At 38.7% G+C, this 16,958-nt stretch overlaps 2 protein-coding genes and 1 non-coding gene across 4 annotated transcripts in view; 2 read left to right on the top strand and 1 right to left on the bottom strand.

The window, feature by feature from the left end:
• HAUS6 (HAUS augmin like complex subunit 6) overlaps positions 1 to 11,892 on the top strand; it is a 50,577-nt gene extending 38,685 nt beyond the window's left edge. For both annotated transcript variants that reach the window (XM_078061269.1, XM_078061268.1), the window contains 5 exons: positions 1,904 to 1,970; positions 2,229 to 2,414; positions 4,246 to 4,381; positions 5,887 to 6,933; positions 8,318 to 11,892. In XM_078061269.1, coding sequence (XP_077917395.1) covers positions 1,904 to 1,970; positions 2,229 to 2,414; positions 4,246 to 4,381; positions 5,887 to 6,933; positions 8,318 to 8,379 — 1,498 coding nt within the window. In that variant the 3' untranslated portion in view covers positions 8,380 to 11,892. The remainder of the gene's footprint in view (positions 1 to 1,903; positions 1,971 to 2,228; positions 2,415 to 4,245; positions 4,382 to 5,886; positions 6,934 to 8,317) is intronic.
• Positions 1,652 to 1,782, top strand: LOC118531026 (small Cajal body-specific RNA 8). Its single transcript, XR_004914955.1, has one exon.
• A 1,476-nt stretch (positions 11,893 to 13,368) lies between the features above and the next one.
• Positions 13,369 to 14,979, bottom strand: RRAGA (Ras related GTP binding A). The gene has a single exon (XM_036084796.2). It carries the CDS (start codon positions 14,709 to 14,711, stop codon positions 13,770 to 13,772), a length of 942 nt encoding a protein of 313 aa, XP_035940689.1. The 5' UTR covers positions 14,712 to 14,979; the 3' UTR covers positions 13,369 to 13,769.
• Positions 14,980 to 16,958: the final 1,979 nt, after the last annotated feature.

Raw genomic sequence — 16,958 nt, 5'->3', positions numbered from 1 at the left:
CATAAGTACAGTTTTTGTGTGTTTGTTTTCTTAATAGTATATTACTGATTTTTACTTATAATGGCTTTGTAACATTTCATTTATTTTTTAGACTCTTAGATTTTCCTCAATTTCTTTTACTACTATGAAAAGCATGTTGTTTCTTTTTTTTTTTTTTTTTTAAATATTTTATTTATTTATTTGAGACAGAGAGAATGAGAGAGACAGAGCACATGAGAGGGGGGAGGGTCAGAGGGAGAAGCAGGCTCCCTGCCGAGCAGGGAGCCCGATGCGGGACTCGATCCAGGGACTCCAGGATCATGACCTGAGCCGAAGGCAGTCGCTTAACCAACTGAGCCACCCAGGCGCCCGAAAAGCATGTTGTTTCTTATTTTCTTTTGGGTGTACTCTCTCCTTAGGATAAATTCCCATAATGGGAGTGACACTCTGTTACAGTGCTAGGATTTTGTGGGCCTCAGTTTTGGCATAGGAAGCAGATAGAGAGTAAGGGCTGAGCCAGGGCTGCTTTAAAGTTGGCTTGGATTGAGATGTTAGCAGGGCTGATAGCATGTTGCCAATTCAGAAAAGGGAGAGAGGAAGGGAGAGAATATGTTTCCAGTTTTGTCTCTTATGAGGCTTTGTAAGAATGATCGAAATAGAAAAATTTGGTGGCATCTATCCATAGAGCCTCATGCTCAAGTGATGTTTATTCGTTGATCCAGTCAATCCATCGGTTAGTTACAAACATGTATTGCACTGGCAAGTACCAGGCACTGTGTTAGTTCCTGGCAACAGCCAGGAAGGACATAGTCTTTGTCCTCCAGGAGCTCACAATCTGGTGGTGGCATCCTAGTGGCATCTTAGATTGCTAGCCCTGTTTCAGAGGGCTTTTTGATCATTTTAATGTTACTTTTTGGAAAAATTAAGATACAGTCACAGTAGATGATTAGTTTTTTTCTTTTGACATCTAGATTATATTCTGTCGAGGCAGAGTTGAGCCTTGAAGCAGTTTCAGTGATCTTGAATTCTCTTTGGAAGGTAGATCAAGATTCCAAGAAGCTCATATTCGAAAAAGTTTGAAAAAGCATATTTGCTGTTACTTGAAATGTTTTAAAGCTATTAATTTTGTACTTCTGGCTGTGAACAGAAAGCAAAGCACCAACATACTTGATATTGAAAGTGGTCTCCGTGGTAATCTTGACTTTTATATTACCTGGAGTAGAAAAGCTTTGACCAGTGAGCAGACCCCATCCATGACTGAATTTGAAAGCTCTTTCAAGATGAAGATGAAGTTATCATTGCTTTGATGGCTTTAAAAATTTACTTATTTTGTAATTGATGTGTAAGGTTTTTATGTTTATCCAAAGGGGAGAGAGAATCTAAGAGAGTAAGGAATGCTATGTGTAGAATGCAGCAAACTGAAACTGAACAACCTTATGACTTGACTGTAAGTGTAAGTAATGTATGTGCTATCACGCAAGATTCAGCATAAGAGAAACTGATTTTGGACATGAAAGATCAAAATCTTAAAGTCTCTGTTACAATGAAATTCTGTGATCTGAAGCCTAAGGATAATATAATAATGCGATTCTAGTGTTAATCAAGTCATTCAACCTTATAAAGAATGTTGTTGACTTAAAATATATAGTGGTTAAGGAAAATGTTTGCCATGTGGGAGGCTGATACACAAATGGGGCCGAAGTACTGCTCTGATTGTCACCATCCCTCCCTAGAATAAACTGCCTTTCGATGACCGGGACGAATTGAGGGAAATCGTAACGGACAGATACGGGGCAGACAGTTTCTTTATTTTTTTTTACTTTTTATTATTTTTTTGACAGTTTCTTTAAATTATTCAGATATAGCAAGTGAATGGAATTCTTTCCCGATTATAATTTGGATTTATTATCTTTTTTCCTTTTAGACCTGCTTCTTTCCTGTCACAGCCAGTTTCATCATCAGATAGAAACAGTGTTAGATTACTTGAAAAGGTATATTTTAAAACAATTTTTAATCTGATCAAACTAACTTATGGTAAAATATTATTTTTGCCGCTTTCCCAGTTAATTTGTATTTATATATATCCTATTGCTTCTAAATGGAAATATTGGAATTATTTAATTGTGCCAGTGAACATATGATTTCACAATAATGTTAGCCTTTTATAGGTTTGTGATAACTCAAGAACCTCTAATTGAAGATCAGCCACAATCATTAAAGTTTCAACATTACATGTCTGTCTTCTTCAGGACATGAAGATAAGAACTCCTAGAGAAGGAAATGAAACGCCTTCTAAGAAGACATCAAAATTTGAAACTAAAGACTGTCTATCATCAGCTACTGCAAGGAGTACAGAGAATACTGCATTTACAGGGTCTCTGCCAGCTAAAAATAGGGATCCACTCCAAAAAGAGCAAGATCATCTGGTAGAAGAGGTTAGAAAAAGATTATAATAAGTACACTGAAATATCTATTATTTTCTCATTGGTGTTGAGATTATAAGTGAAGTTACAGTTAATTATTGATTAACTGGGGTTAATTTGGGAAAGGAGGACACAGATAATGAAAATCATGGTTAAAGCAAAATTGGTTCTCCCCAAAAATAGAAATAGATTAATATAAACTTACTTAACATTATATCCATGGTTTAGAACCCATGTCCCATTCTCTAAGTATCATCCAAAAGTATAAAAATAACACAGGTAAGGTATTTTTGGAATTAACCATTACATAAATTGCTAGATAAATATACCCAATGATTTTACTCTATTAAAATAATCTGCTTTAAAAAAAATAATCTGAATGTTGCTGTTGCTTAGCCAAGCTTCCTCTTTTTTTGAATGTTAGCACAAAGACTATGCAATATCATATTATCACTAAGCATAGTGTTTATCCTTCTACTTTCTAAATATTTTAAAAAGTCATTAAATGCATCATTGTTCATGATCTTGGTTTTCCTGACAAGTGACTTTTCACTGGCAAGTGACTACATAATGCTACTGTTGCTCGATAGTAATATTGTACTGTTTACTGCAGAAGTTTACACAGATTCTCAAGCCATTCTCTCATGTTATTTTTATTACATTTCCCACAACATCCCTTAGCATTGTTTGAATTTGGATAAGGAGCCTGAAAATAAATCAGCTACTTTATATTCCTGAGAGACTGAAAGAAAAATTTGGTTTAGTGCATATTGATTCAGGTATTGGAGTTCCCTCCTTTATCTCAGTCTTGATCAAAGTAAGTGAACAATGTCCAAATAAGAGAGCTGGATGTCAGTCATTTTCTTGTTTGTAACATGAAGAGGTTAAACCCTTTTCATGGTCTATAAATACTTAAAAATCTTTCAGGTTTATATTATTTCTCTTTGTTGGTTGATGAACTCCACATAAAAGATGTTCAGTCTGTTTTTCTTTCCTGATATAGAAGGAAAGACATTTGCAATTAAAAGAATTTATATTAGCAGGAGAATGGGATGGGATGGAAGGGGAGAGTCCTAAAATCTCATAAAGCTCTGAAAATAAAGTGAAATTAATTTTCTTTAGTAGTGTTCGTGACAAGAAATATTTAGTGTTTGAATTCTAAGACATCTTCTGTTTTCATGGGGGAAGGTAAATGGGAGTCTATTTGATTATGGTTCTAGGAAGTTTATTTTTTAGGGCTCTTGGGGCAGTGTTTTTAATGTGCATGTTTTTTGTTTTCCAGTTTTATTGAAATTGTACAGTGCTATTTTCATATTGTATACTGTATTTTAGAATGTACTTCTATGCCTTGTTCACTAATTTATGTCTCATAATGAGGTTTCTGGCAAAGAAGTATGTTGTCAGAGTGTATTTCATTTGTTAATAGAGGTGTTACTGTGCAAGTGGGTTATAATTAAGAAAAATCTGCTTGCTTTAAAACTAGCCACTTTAGCTGATACAGAATTGTCAAGTTCAAAGATGTGGCAGATAGTAGCTTAGGTCACTGTGTAGTCAGGATTATCTCTGAATCTTCTCAGGTATAAAGATTTTTACCTTTCCTTTATAATGGGATATCCAGTTAAGAGAAGAAGGGCGGAAACAGTTTGATGTTTTAGTTCACCTTACAGGACTGTTCCTAGATAGATGAGACAGAGCGGCTGCGAGCTATGTTTTTGAGCGGCTTTTTGTGCCATCTGCTGTGGTAGGGGCTGCTGCCTGGCAGGTGCTGATTTGTTCTTATCAGGGCTTTTGTTGCATTCCACCAATGGATGTGGTAATTTTTGCTTTACCTTTTCTGTTTTAGGTTGCCAGGGCGGTTTTATCTGATTCACCACAGCCCTCTAAAGGAAAAGAAGTAAAATTAGAGGAACTATTTGATTCTCTAGTGTCTAACCCATTCTTAACAAGGAACCAAATTCCCCGAACGCCAGAAAACTTGAGTAAGTTAATAATGATTTCTATCACTTTCTTTCTTAGACATTACTACTGTTAGAACCCTGATCTGACATATCTTCTGAAAACTCACTTTAAAATTCTTTTTCAGTTTAGTGGCAATGGCTCTTTATTTGTTTTGATGTAAGGACTTTTACTGAAGTATTAAATGTGGGTGTTCTCACCAATACAGCAGTTTGTAAGCGCTATTATTTTGCCGTGATACTCTACAATTTTGTTTTGTTGTTTTACTTGTCTCTTTCCTAGAAAATATTTCAATTGACTACTTTTAAAACACCCTCTGCCAGGACGCCTGGGTGGCTCAGTCGGTTAAGTGTCTGCCTTCTGCTCAGGTCATGATCCCGGGGTCCTGCTCAGTGGGGAGCCTGCTTCTCCCTCTGCCCGCTGCTCCCCCTGCTTGTGCTCTCTCTCTCCCTCTCTCTCACAAATACATAAAATCTTTAAAAACAAAACAAACAGGGGCACCTGGGTGGCTCAGTCGTTAAGCGTCTGCCTTCAGCTCAGGTCATGATCCCAGAGTCCTGGGATCGAGCCCCACGTCGGGCTCCCTGCTCTGCGGGAACCTGCTTCTCCCTCTCCCTCTGCCTCTCCCCCTGCTTGTGTTCCCTCTCTCGCTGTATCTCTGTATCTCTGTCTCTCTGTATCTCTGTGTCTCGAATAAATAAAATCTTTAAAAAAAAATAAAAAATAAAAACAAACAAAAAATACCCTCTGCCTCCACATCTGACCTGTGCTCATCATTTATAGATATATAGGCTGTGTCCTTCCAGTCAGCAGCCAGCAACATCAGCCAAAAATTGTGTGTATAGGAATCGTTTCTACCCCTCTCTAGCTAGCTAGACTGCCCAGTATTTTTTTCTTATAACCTATAATCTGTGTTGGCAAAATTCTGATTTTGTTGTCCGTATGGCGCATCATCCTGGTTGAATTCATATTTGAAGTAAAATTGATTCAGTTCAGGTTGAACCTAGCCACAACCGAGATCATTGGTCAGCAAACTACAAGCTGTGAACCAAATCTTGCTTGCCCTGTGTGTTTTTGTAAATAAAGTTGTATTGAACACAGCCTTGCTGATTTGTCAACATATTGTTTATGGTTGCTTTTATGTTATAGTAGCACAGTTGATAGTCACCACAGACTGATGGCCTACAAAGCCTAAAATACTACTCTCTGCCCTTTACAGAAAAATTTTGCTGAATCCTAGCTTAGACGGATAAGAAAACATCTTTCTAAAACTGTAATTTGTATGTGCTGTGTGAAAGTATATGCACATTTCAGGGACAGCTTTTGTTATTTGTGTGTGATCAGTTGGAGAAGGAGTTCTTTCATGTTGTTGGTCTTTGGTTTGTTGTGGAGTCTTGTCATCCAATGGGCATATCTGTGTAACATATACTGAGTCGGTAGCTTTATGTTGAGTGCTAGAAATGAAATTTTTAATTGCATGCTCTATTTGGGAATATTAATAAATTGTGTTCCCCCTTCCCTTAATTAGTAAGTGAAATTAGGAGCTCATGGAGAAAAGCTGTCGAAATGGAAGATAACAGAAGTACAGAACCAATTCAGGTGGATACTGAACATAGAGAAGAAGTATTGCCAGAATCCTTACCTCTGTTGCATAACCCAAGAGAAATTAGCAGGACCAGCTTTCTCTCAGCAAGCACTGTATCCAATTCTAGCCATTCCCATTTGCCTGAAGAGAAAGTTGTTTCAGATTGCCTCAAGTGTGTGCCTCAGAAGCATGTGGTGACCAGTCACATAGGTGGACCATTGACACAAAATCAGTCAGATTTGTTAAGTAAGAAAATAATGTGCAAGCAAGGTTTGGAGTGTGCAGAATTACAGAACAAGCTTTTAGACACTAGCCAAACAGAGACAGTCTCCCCTACTGTAGGGACTAGGAGACTTGTAATGGGTAGCAGTGAAGAAGAGTCTTCTCTTGACCACTTGCAAGCTTCTTACAAGGAACCTTTCATGCATAAAAGTACGTTATGGGACTCTTTTCAAGTATCAGGTGGAACTAGTTCCAGGAGTTTAAAGGATATTGATTTTGGCATATTACATGAAACTCTTCCAGAAGAAGTTGGTAACTTAAGTCTTAATAGCTCCAGTAGTACAGAAGCCAATTTTAAACTGGAGCCAAATAGTCCTATGCACAGTGGCATTTTTCCAGAAGATGTTGTGGGAGAAAGACCAACTACTCCAGAATCGGACTGTAATTTACAGGCTATTTGTCGTAGATACGAGGCTCTGAAAAAATCTCTATCCAAGAAAAGGGAAGAAAGTGACCTTTCTAATCCTGAAGCACTTGAAGGACACAAACCAGAATTGAGCCCTATTCCCACAAACATGCAAACAGATGATATGCTTGACTTTTTGGGTACTCATGATTTGCATGTTGACTATACAAAACCATCTTTACGCATGTCCCTTGGTGAAAGGAAACGGTCACTTTCACCACTAATTAAGTTTTCTCCAGTGGAACAAAGATTGAAAACCGCAATACCATGTAGTCTTGGAGAACTTCTACCTAATTTAAAAGGTAAGATTTAACTAGACCTGTGTGTATTGACCTATTGAATTTTTCTTTCAACCTCTTGTAACAGTAGTATGCATTGAATGTTGCATGATCTTTATTGTTAATGTGATAAAATATGCTCTTTGTTCCTTCAACTAGGATGAGAAGAGTGAACTTGTCACTTCTATGGGTACTTCCAGAATCTCAAGCGATGGGTATATAGTTTACAGTTAGTGTGGGACAGGGGTGGAAAATAAAACCAAAACCCTGAAACCTATTGCTTTTATAATACAATCAATCAAAAGTAAATCTCGTTAAAATCTTGGCTAGTGGAAGATGGTTCTAAAAATGTTGAGTAACACTATGTATGTTAAATATCATTCTTGTAGTAATATAATATCTGTAATTTGTTTTGAAATAAATTTGAGGGGGATGCGTGACAAAACAAGATAGGTTAGTGTATTCGTTTCCTGGGGCAGCCATACAAAGTACCACAAACTGGGTACCTTAAAACAACAGAAATTTATTGTCTCTGGATACAATAAGTTCTGAAGGCTGGAATCCAGAATCAAGGTGTTAGCAGGGCCGTGGTCCCTCTGAAGCCACCAGAGGAAGATCCTTCTCGCCTTTCCCAGCTTCTGGTAGCCCCAGCTGTTCCTTGGCTTGTGGTGGCACAGCTCTAATCTCTGCCTCCATCTTCACATGGCTTTCTCCTCTTGTGTGTCTGTGTGCCTTCTTTATAAGGCCACTAGTCATGTAGGTTTAAGTGCCCACCCTACTCCAGAATGACCTCATCCTGATTATATCTTTAATGACCCTCTTTCCAAATAAGGCCGCATTCTGAGGTACTGGGTTAGAAGTTCATCATGTCTTTCTGGGGGACACAATTCACATAACAGTATTAATTACTGAACTGGATAATGGATACATTGGGCTAATGATAATTTTCTTTATTTTTGTATGTTGAAAATTTTCATCATAGAGATTAAGAAAAAAACCCTGTTCTTTTTTTAAAAATTTTTTTATTGTTATGTTAATCCCCATACATTACATCATTAGTTTTAGATATAGTGTTCCATGATTCATTGTTTGTGCAAAAAAACCCTGTTCTTAAAGCGTGTTAGAGCAAACATAGATCTGGTGATATAGATTCATTATTTATCACTCTGATTTGCCCATGATAATTAAACACTGGTATATTAAAAAGTATTCTAAGAGGGATGTATTGATACTCTCTGGAGAAAAGGTACCTCAATGAGAATAATGGTAATTTTTATCGTAGTCATTCGCATGTGAACATTTTACTTAAGAAGACTGAAATATGCTACTATTTGGAATTTGTCCTGTTTAATTTTTTTCTTTGTAATGTTTGATTATCCTTTTCTCTTTTTTAAAATCACCTTTGCAGAAGAAGAAATCTTGAATAAGAGCCTTGATGCAAATGAATTTCCATCAGACTTGAAGAGATGAAGCAGAAGCCCAGTTAATTTAACTCCGATGTACTTAAATTTCAAGCAGTGTCACAGGATAAAAACGGATTTATAATTTAAATGTTGGAAGTATAACTCTTTTTCTAGGTCTAAAAAATCCTAAATAATGCCTTTTACCAAACTTTAGTTTTTAGGTAAAGAGAGTATGTTTGGATTTTTCTCCTTGTATGGATCTGGGGTTAAAAAATGTGAAGTATTTGGGAAGTAGACATCAAGTTTTGTGAAGCCATTTTGATTCCTTGAATAATTTGTAAGCATTAATAGCAAAGTATTAGTTTAATCTATTATAATTTCAGTTGATTAACAAACATGAGTGGTTTTTGATATACTTTTATTAACTGGTTAACATGATAACCATTGAACACTGATCTTTCATTTTAGGGAAATACATAACTTTTATTGTTTCTTTATGGAACATTATAGTACTAACCAAAAAAAGTGAGAAAAGTAGTACCTTGGGATGTGTAGTCAAGGTGAGAAAAGTTCAAGTTTGGGAAAGCTCTAAACAGGCTTAATGATTATTTAAGTAGTATGTTGGTCCTGGAAAATGTTTGATGGAATAAAGTGTATGTGATGATAAGTGAAGACTGGGGCAGAGTGAATTTAGAAAAAAGGAAAAAGATGGAAGATGACTAGACACTTTTAAGGAACACTGTCGAACTATAAATCCATTCAATGGGTTGTACAGCAGATTTATATTTAGTCTAATTTAGACTTTGAGAATTTAATTTAACCCTAGTTTTATATTTTAACAGAAAAAAATGTAAATTAAACATTTATTAGTTTCTGTTTACTGTTGTTGGTTTATTTGGGGGGCATGTTTTTTAGGGAAAGCAGGTAATTTTTATTGTTTTACTTTCCTTCTCAAAAACCATTAGTATGCCACAGCCTATGAATAGCTTCAAAATAACTTGAGAAAACTGAATTCGGCGTACTTGCTCAGTGTCACAGTTAAGTCAGTGGTAAAGCTAGGATTTGACCCTATTTTCCTTACTTAATATACCACAAGACCTTCTAGAAGTAACTAAAAGGCCAGGATAAAGGATATGGCCACAGGAGTTGGCCTCTGATTGACCTTGTGGACTGAATGGGAGTCAGGTGAGGCCTCCCTTACGGTAACGTGCCTCACTCTGTCGTGACCCCTGGCTGAGGAAATGGCTCGTCTCCACCGTCAAAGTGTATACGTGCCGTTGCTCTCTGTGAAGCAGGAGCAGTGAGCATGCACTGGAAAGGTGATAGCACCTCTGGTACCCCTCTGCCTAGCCCCAGTTCTTAACCATCAAAACCTTGTCCGTTTGTCAAGAAACTGGTAAGGAGAGGAGAAAAGTTGAAGGGGAGAGTTCTGGAGGTGGATGGGCTTAATTGTTCATCTTCCTTCACTCATTTTGGGCTTTTGCTAAATTGTTTGATCCCAGTTTGAAGGCCAGTCTTTTTGTGAGAAAAAGAAAAGCACATATAACTTCCTTATTTTGCAGTGGAAAAGAAAGAGGAAGAGCATTTTCTCCTAGGGTGCTTATATTCCTTTATTAGTTAATACAACAAATGAGGGACTGTAGATCAACTGGAAAACTATCCTCTAGTCTGCCATAAGAAAACCCACTAACCTGTAAATCCAGAATTAACGTATTAGGGAGGAGGTAGGGCTATTAGCTTCCACAACGTGCCAGGGCCATTCCTAGACATTAATACATGTTGTTTTATTCAGTTGTCACAACTCTACTGTTAGACAGTGGTTATTGTACCTATTTCACAGTGACACTGAAGCTAGGGAGCTTAAACGACTTGTCTGAGGTGGACTCAAGGAATCATTTGGGAAACATCCTAAAAGCTGTAGATTCTGTAGGTCTAAAATGGGGATTAAGAATCTACATTTTAAAAATGCTTCCCTGGTGATTCTTAGGTTCAATAATAAGATTGAGAAGCACTGCTGGGGGATATAGAGTCACATTTAGCCTTGGGGTACCTTAAAGAAGCAAGTATATTATTATATATGTACTGCTTTAGAGGTTAATTGATAAGGTAGTGCAAGTTCAACAGTAAGGGCAGGAGGCCCTTAACTACTGAGAATCAAAAGATCAAAATGTCTCTGGACAGTATGGATTTACAAAAAACACATTGTTAAGTGAGTCATACCTGGAATAGGTTAGGAGTTTGGCATTCTTTCCTGTCCTTTATATGCCAGTAGTATTAACAAAAATATCTCTGATTTATCAGTTTCTCCTAAACCATTGTGATTATGACGTAACTGCCTTCAGGCTCTTCCCGCTCCAGTATTGCCTGCAGAGCTACCTTTTGACTTTAGGACTGTTTTGATCACTTAGTTTAAAATTCCATTAATGGTTTATTGCCAATTCCAGAATAGAGTTAAAATTTAAAGGCATATCATGTCCCCTGTGTAGATTCCTCTATTCCCCTTCCACTATCATTTCTCATTTTTTTACTGAACTGCTTTTGTGATCGTGGTTCTTTAGAAATCTTAATTCACAATTCTAGCTGTCCTTTAGGGCTCAGACCAAATGTCACTTCCACCTTGAAGTCCTCATCTATCCCTTCCATATTCATGGACTTAGCTCTTCTCTAAAATCTGTAGTTTATCTTTTATTCATTTAGTATTTTTCACGTAGTGCTTTTATCGTATTTTTTCATGGTTGCATGTGTGTGATCTTTCCAGTCATACTGATGATACACATATGGACATACGTACCTTTGTAGATGTGGGAGGTGTGTGTCCACACATACATATCCTCAAGGGCCATGGATCATCTTTAGCAAATACTTAAGTATTGGAATTGTTTTCTTTGCCTCCTATGTGACGGGATTAAAATAATGGTAAAGAGTGCTAATTATTGCTGTAAATGTACTTTTTCTCATTACATTCATCGTAGATGATACAGAATGTACCTCGTTTTATTCACTATTTGTAAGATAAAGGTGTGTAATTGACTTCTATGTCAACTTGAAACTTTAGTAACGAAAGACAGAATGTCCTAATTGTTTTAAATGTTTAAAGAGGACAAGCATGTAATATTTAACATGAAAAGTGTTACCAAGTGGAATAAAGAGTATTTGAGGCAAAAAAAAACCAAAAAAAACCCAAAAAACATTTGGGGGGAATTTAACTGAAAAAAATACAAGTATTTTGAAACCATTTTTTACCATGATCTATGAAGTCTGTTTTATCTAAGGGAGAAAAACAGGAATTCTTGAGAACTTTATAAAGGAAACCTTATTTTTTTTCCTACTCTTAGAATTCTAAATTAAACAAAATAAATGTTTAAGGAAATTTTCCATAATGTAAAAGTAATGGAAATTTTCCATAATGTAAAATGCAAAGGTAAAATTCTTTTACATTATCTTGCAGATACATAGTTGCTTTCACCTTAGGCACTGTGCCAGTCCACATGCTATATTTAAAATATTTGTGAGTCCTCTATGGGACTATTTGTAAATATGTTCTCTTTACTATAGCCTTGAATAAACATTCAGTATTATACCACCTGGCTCTGGAATTTCCTATATAATATAAAAAAGAACTATGCCCTGCACATCCTAGAATGATCACATATAAAGGTCTACCAGTAATTTAATCAACAAAGGAAATTTGAGAGGTTAAGTGATTCAGGTAAAAGTATTTTGTTACTGCCATTTTAATTAGATTTACTAAATGCGGTATTTTAAAATGATTTTAAAAAGGAAATCTTAAGTTTTTAATATCTGGAGCCTTTTAACTTATTGCCAAAGGCCCTACGTAGAAGAGTTTAACTTAGATCTGAATAGTTTCCTGCTCTTCATGGGTAGGGACTTTGTCATCCACAGCTGCTGCTATAAAGGTCTTGGAAAAGCTAAAGCTCTATTCTATTTAATGTCTGTATTCAAAGGTAATGCGTCCTTTGTAAAATGGTGAGAAGAGTGTATCAGAGAGGTCTCCTGGCTCTAAAATACTTGGATTTCATTTAAAAGCATAAGGCAGTTGGAATAGGACATTTTAAGGGTTTTCTGACTTCACTGAACCACATTGACAATCCAAATTAGGAACCTTAGAATCCCTCCCTAAAAACTGGCAATCTTAAGACTCTGATTCAGTATTAACCGATTTCCAGATAAAGATGGGGAAGTGAATTTGCCCAAAGTGAACGAAACACTGTTCTTTGAGAAGTCGCTTAACTTTCTGGGCTGCAGTTTCCTTAATCTGTAAAATTAGGGGAATTATATGAAGGCATAGTGTACACCTGAAAAGCTAAGATTTTTAGGATTAACTTTTGTTAATGGAGGAAATAGTGGGGAGTAATGGTCAAGAAAGGGGTAGGTCTGTAATCATACTGCCTAGGTTCAGCTGTATGACCTTAATAAGGTCATATCAGTTTTCTCACCTATTAAGAAATAAAAGTAATCTACCTCAGGTTGTGGATTAAAGAATACACATCAAGTATTTAAGAGTACCTGGCATTTAGCAAGGGCTCGAACATTTAGCTAGGCTTCAGTAATTCGGGAGTAGGCATTTAAGGGGTGGGTGGGTAGGTGGGGAGAATGGCTCAGGTGGTCGTACTGATAGCTGACACGTAGTACTGAGTATGTCAGGCACCATTCTAAATGCTTTCCATGTTGTTTTGATTTTTTTTTTTTAACAATCCTAAAAGTAGAGCTACTCTTACCCACACTTCACAAATGAGGAAACAGCAGAATGAAATTAAGTACCTTGCCCAGTTCACAGAGCTAGCAAGTGAAGGGACAATATGAACTCAACTCAGGTGGTCTAGCCTCAGAGCCCCTACGCTTAGTTGCTCTGCTTCCAGCTGCCATTCACTATTGCTAAGGTGATGGGGACTAGATCACAAAATTAAAATTTACCAGTTAAGCATTACTTGTGGGCAGTGAGAATCTTTGTTTACACATTAGCCAAAGTTATTTCAAGTAAGACCATATTTTAAATTGCTAACAGCAATGTTTATTCATGACTGAAGCCAAGAAGGATTTATAAATGCATTTTAATACCTTGCTGATAAAATAGTAACATTCCATCTTTGCAATCTTGTAAGGAATACAGGAAGATACTGTAAAGGCTTTAATGTGTATATCTATTATAACCAGGTAATCAGAACGCGCACACGCACGCGCACACACACACCACCTACTTTAGTGTTACACCATACCAACTTTTCAGAAAGGCCATCTTGAAGCTCTACTGGATAGCTGAGTAAATAGCGTCCAAGGTTCAAAGACGGGGGAGTAGGGAAGAAAGATGGAAGTAGTAAGCAGCACACATGTCAAAGCCCACTTTTAAGCACAGGACATTATGAATATTAAAAAAAAAAGATGCGGGGAAGGGGGGAAAGGCAATTCAGCATTTTCAGAAAGGGCATTTGGCAATATTCAACGCATCAGGAGGCTGTGCTTGGGACCATCCACTCTCTCCAGCTTCTCAAAGTGTTTCCTGGCATTGCGGATGTTGATCAGAGTAGCTGCAGAAGGGATCGACGGATCCGACATAACAACCATCACGTACGTGTTTGATGTGAAGATGTCGATGAAAGCAGCGAAGTTAGAATTCCGAACTTCCATGCTCTGGAAAGAAGCGGCTAATTTACTGCAGCTCAGCTTGAACTGCTTAATGATGTTGCTGATCTTCTCAAACCGGTGGACATCACGCTGCTCTTTGCACTGGTAATGGGAAATGACCAAGAATGTAGCTCTCTCGAACAGCAGGACTTCGTCGGCCTCAATAATTTGGGCAAAATTCCTTAGGTTCATCTCCAGCTGCTGAACATTGGGAATCAGCTGATAGACAATACTGGACCAGGCTTTGTAGAGCGTTTCGTCCCAGATGGAGGTTCGAAAACAAGCGCATTCCAGTGGGCGAGACAAACGCCTCAGGTCTTCCTCTCGCTCTTTAAAAATCAGGTCACGCTGATCCTCCTGAACCAGATCCATTTTGTGCACCAGGCAGAAGATTTTGGCATCGGGAGAGTTCTGGAGGATGGCCTCCAGACACGACTGGTAATAATGCATGTCCTTTTCCAGTTCGCGGCTCTCCACGTCAAACACGTAAATCAAAACCTCGACGTTCCGGAAGATGTTGTCCCGCTGGCTGGTGAAGTAATTTTCCATGAAGGTGTCCTGACCGCCACAGTCCCACAGGTTGAGCACCAGGTTGCCCAGGAATCGGACGTGGGAGTGCTCCACATCAATGGTGGCACCCAGGCGCCGGGTGTCGCGGGCGATATAATTTGCAAAGATAATCGACCGCATGCTGGTCTTCCCCGACCCGCTCTTCCCCATCAACAGCACCTTTTTCTTCATGGCTGTATTTGGCATCACCCGCCGGAGCCGCCGCGGACTGGGCCTCAGGGCGCGGCCTAACTGCAGCGCGGAGGGAGGGCGGGGTCGGGGCTGGCGGGCTCTCCGCAGGCCGGGCCGCGCAGCTGTGCGGTCGGCGCAGCCGAAAGCGAAAGATCTGGGCTGGAAAGGCCGCGGCAGGGGCGAGCTCTTCCTCGGAGGCGGGCGCCCTGGGTGAGGCGGCTGCAGAGCTTCGGAGAAAAGCTCCCCTTCCGGAGAACAGTGCCGCGGCGTCTCGGCGGCCACCCACTTCCGGCGGCGATCTCGCGAGAGCGCCCGCGCCCGGCGCTCAGGGCCCAAGGAGCTTTGAGAAGCTGCTCTTTCAATGAACCCGAGCTGGGGCCACCCGAGAAAGATAAAATGGAAGGAGAACCCGGCAGTCGGGTGTCGGTTTTCCTCTTTAAACTGGGTTTACGGTTGCAAGGTGTACGTGTGCGGTCGGTTGGGAGAATGCTGCCATCTCGTGGCCAAATGTCCCCCCACCCAGCACAGCACAGCTCGCTTTCGGAGCGCCGTGTGCTCGGGTGGGTTTCGGTCAGGGCGGCGGGCAGGTGAAGCGAAGGAAGGCCGGACTTCACAGCCCAGCGAGGCCTCCTCGGATTCCCTGGTTTGCTGCTTACGAGCGCACGATAAATGAACACTGCAGATGAGGAAAGTGAGACCTGGGAAAGTTAGGTGACTGCCCAGTGCTACACGGTGAGATGGTAGTAAATCCCCACTGGGAGATGGACTGACTCCCATTAGTGCTTTTTCCACTTGGAAGCAAGTTCCTTTCTCACAGCTCCTTTTCCGGTAACCTCAGGCTTCAGAATTTATGATCAGAGTCCCAAAGCTCGAGGAAATTACGGTATAGAACCTATGCAGTGGCTCAGTCCTCACGAAAACCCTATGAATAAACAACCCTATTTTCAAGTGAGTAAATCCAAGCTTAGAGGGGCTAAGTAATTTTACCAAGTTACACACCTATTAAATGATGCAATGCAATTTGTCTATTTTTAAAATATAAATTGTATATATTTAAGGTGTACAACGTGATTTTGATAGTGAAATGATAACGCAGTCAGACTAACATACCTCATAGTTCTCTTTGTGGTGAGAGCACGTGAAATCCACTCTCAGCAAATTTTCAGTGTTCAATACAGTATTAACTATAGTCATCTTGTGGCAGGTTAACTCTCGACACTTACTCATCCTGCATAACTGCAACTTTGTACCCTTTGACCAATATCTCCCCATTTCCTCCACCGCCTTGTGCCCGGAAATTACCATTCTACCCTCTGCTACTATGTACTTGACTTTTTAAGATTCTACATAGTTGAGATCCTGCAAGCTTTTTTGTTTGTCTAGGTTATTTCACTCAGCATAATGTCATCCAGGTTCATTCATGTTGTTGGAAATGACAGGATCTCCTTTTTAAAGGCTGGATAATGTTTCACTGTATATACAAACCACCATTTCTTTTTTAAAATTTTCATTATTTTTTATTTTTTTAAAAGATTATTTATTTGAGAGTGAGAGAGAGCACACAAGCAGGGGGGAGGGGCAGAGGGAGAAGCAGGCTCCCTGCTGAGAAAGGAGTCCTATGCCGTAATCAGTCCCAGGACCCTGGGATCATGACCTGAGCTGAAGGTAGAAGCCTAACTGACTGAACCACCCAGGTGCACCTCTTTTTTTTAATTGTAAAATTTTATTTTGATTTTGTTTAAAACAACACACTTTCAGTTTTATGAGCCACCAAGAATGTTCTCTAACACTATATTCTACAAGTAGATATTAACATAGATTTTACCTAAAATATATCAATATATTTTAGGTAATAGATATTCCTCTCCTCCCTTAGAGAAGTTGAAGATTCTTTATTATTAGCATTCGATTTATTTAAATTCTTCTAGTATTTATGTTGGACTGTAGTGATAGTTTTCCCCCCAGTTTTACTGACATATAGCTGATGTGTAACACTATTAGTTTTAGGTGTATGACAATGATTTGATATATGTGTATATTGCCAAATGATTACAATAAGTTTAGTTAACATCCATCACCTCAGGTAGTTACAATCCCCCCCTCCTTTGGCCATGAGAACTTTTAAGATTACACTCTTGGTAAATTTCAAATATACAATACAGTACTGGTAACTATTGGCACCATGTTGTACATTACATCCCCAGAACTAATTTATCTTACAATTCGAAGTTTGTACCTTTTGACCACCTTCACCCATTTTTC

This window comes from Halichoerus grypus, chromosome 14 (assembly GCF_964656455.1).
Source record: "Halichoerus grypus chromosome 14, mHalGry1.hap1.1, whole genome shotgun sequence".
NCBI lineage: Eukaryota > Metazoa > Chordata > Mammalia > Carnivora > Phocidae > Halichoerus > Halichoerus grypus.
The sequence above is the reverse complement of the archived record's forward strand: the minus strand, read 5'-3'. Positions and strand labels throughout refer to the sequence as shown.

Bases quoted from the DNA above. Each gene is read 5' to 3' on its own strand.
- RRAGA (XM_036084796.2), bottom strand. From the start codon at position 14,711: ATGCCAAATACAGCCATGAAGAAAAAGGTGCTGTTGATGGGGAAGAGC.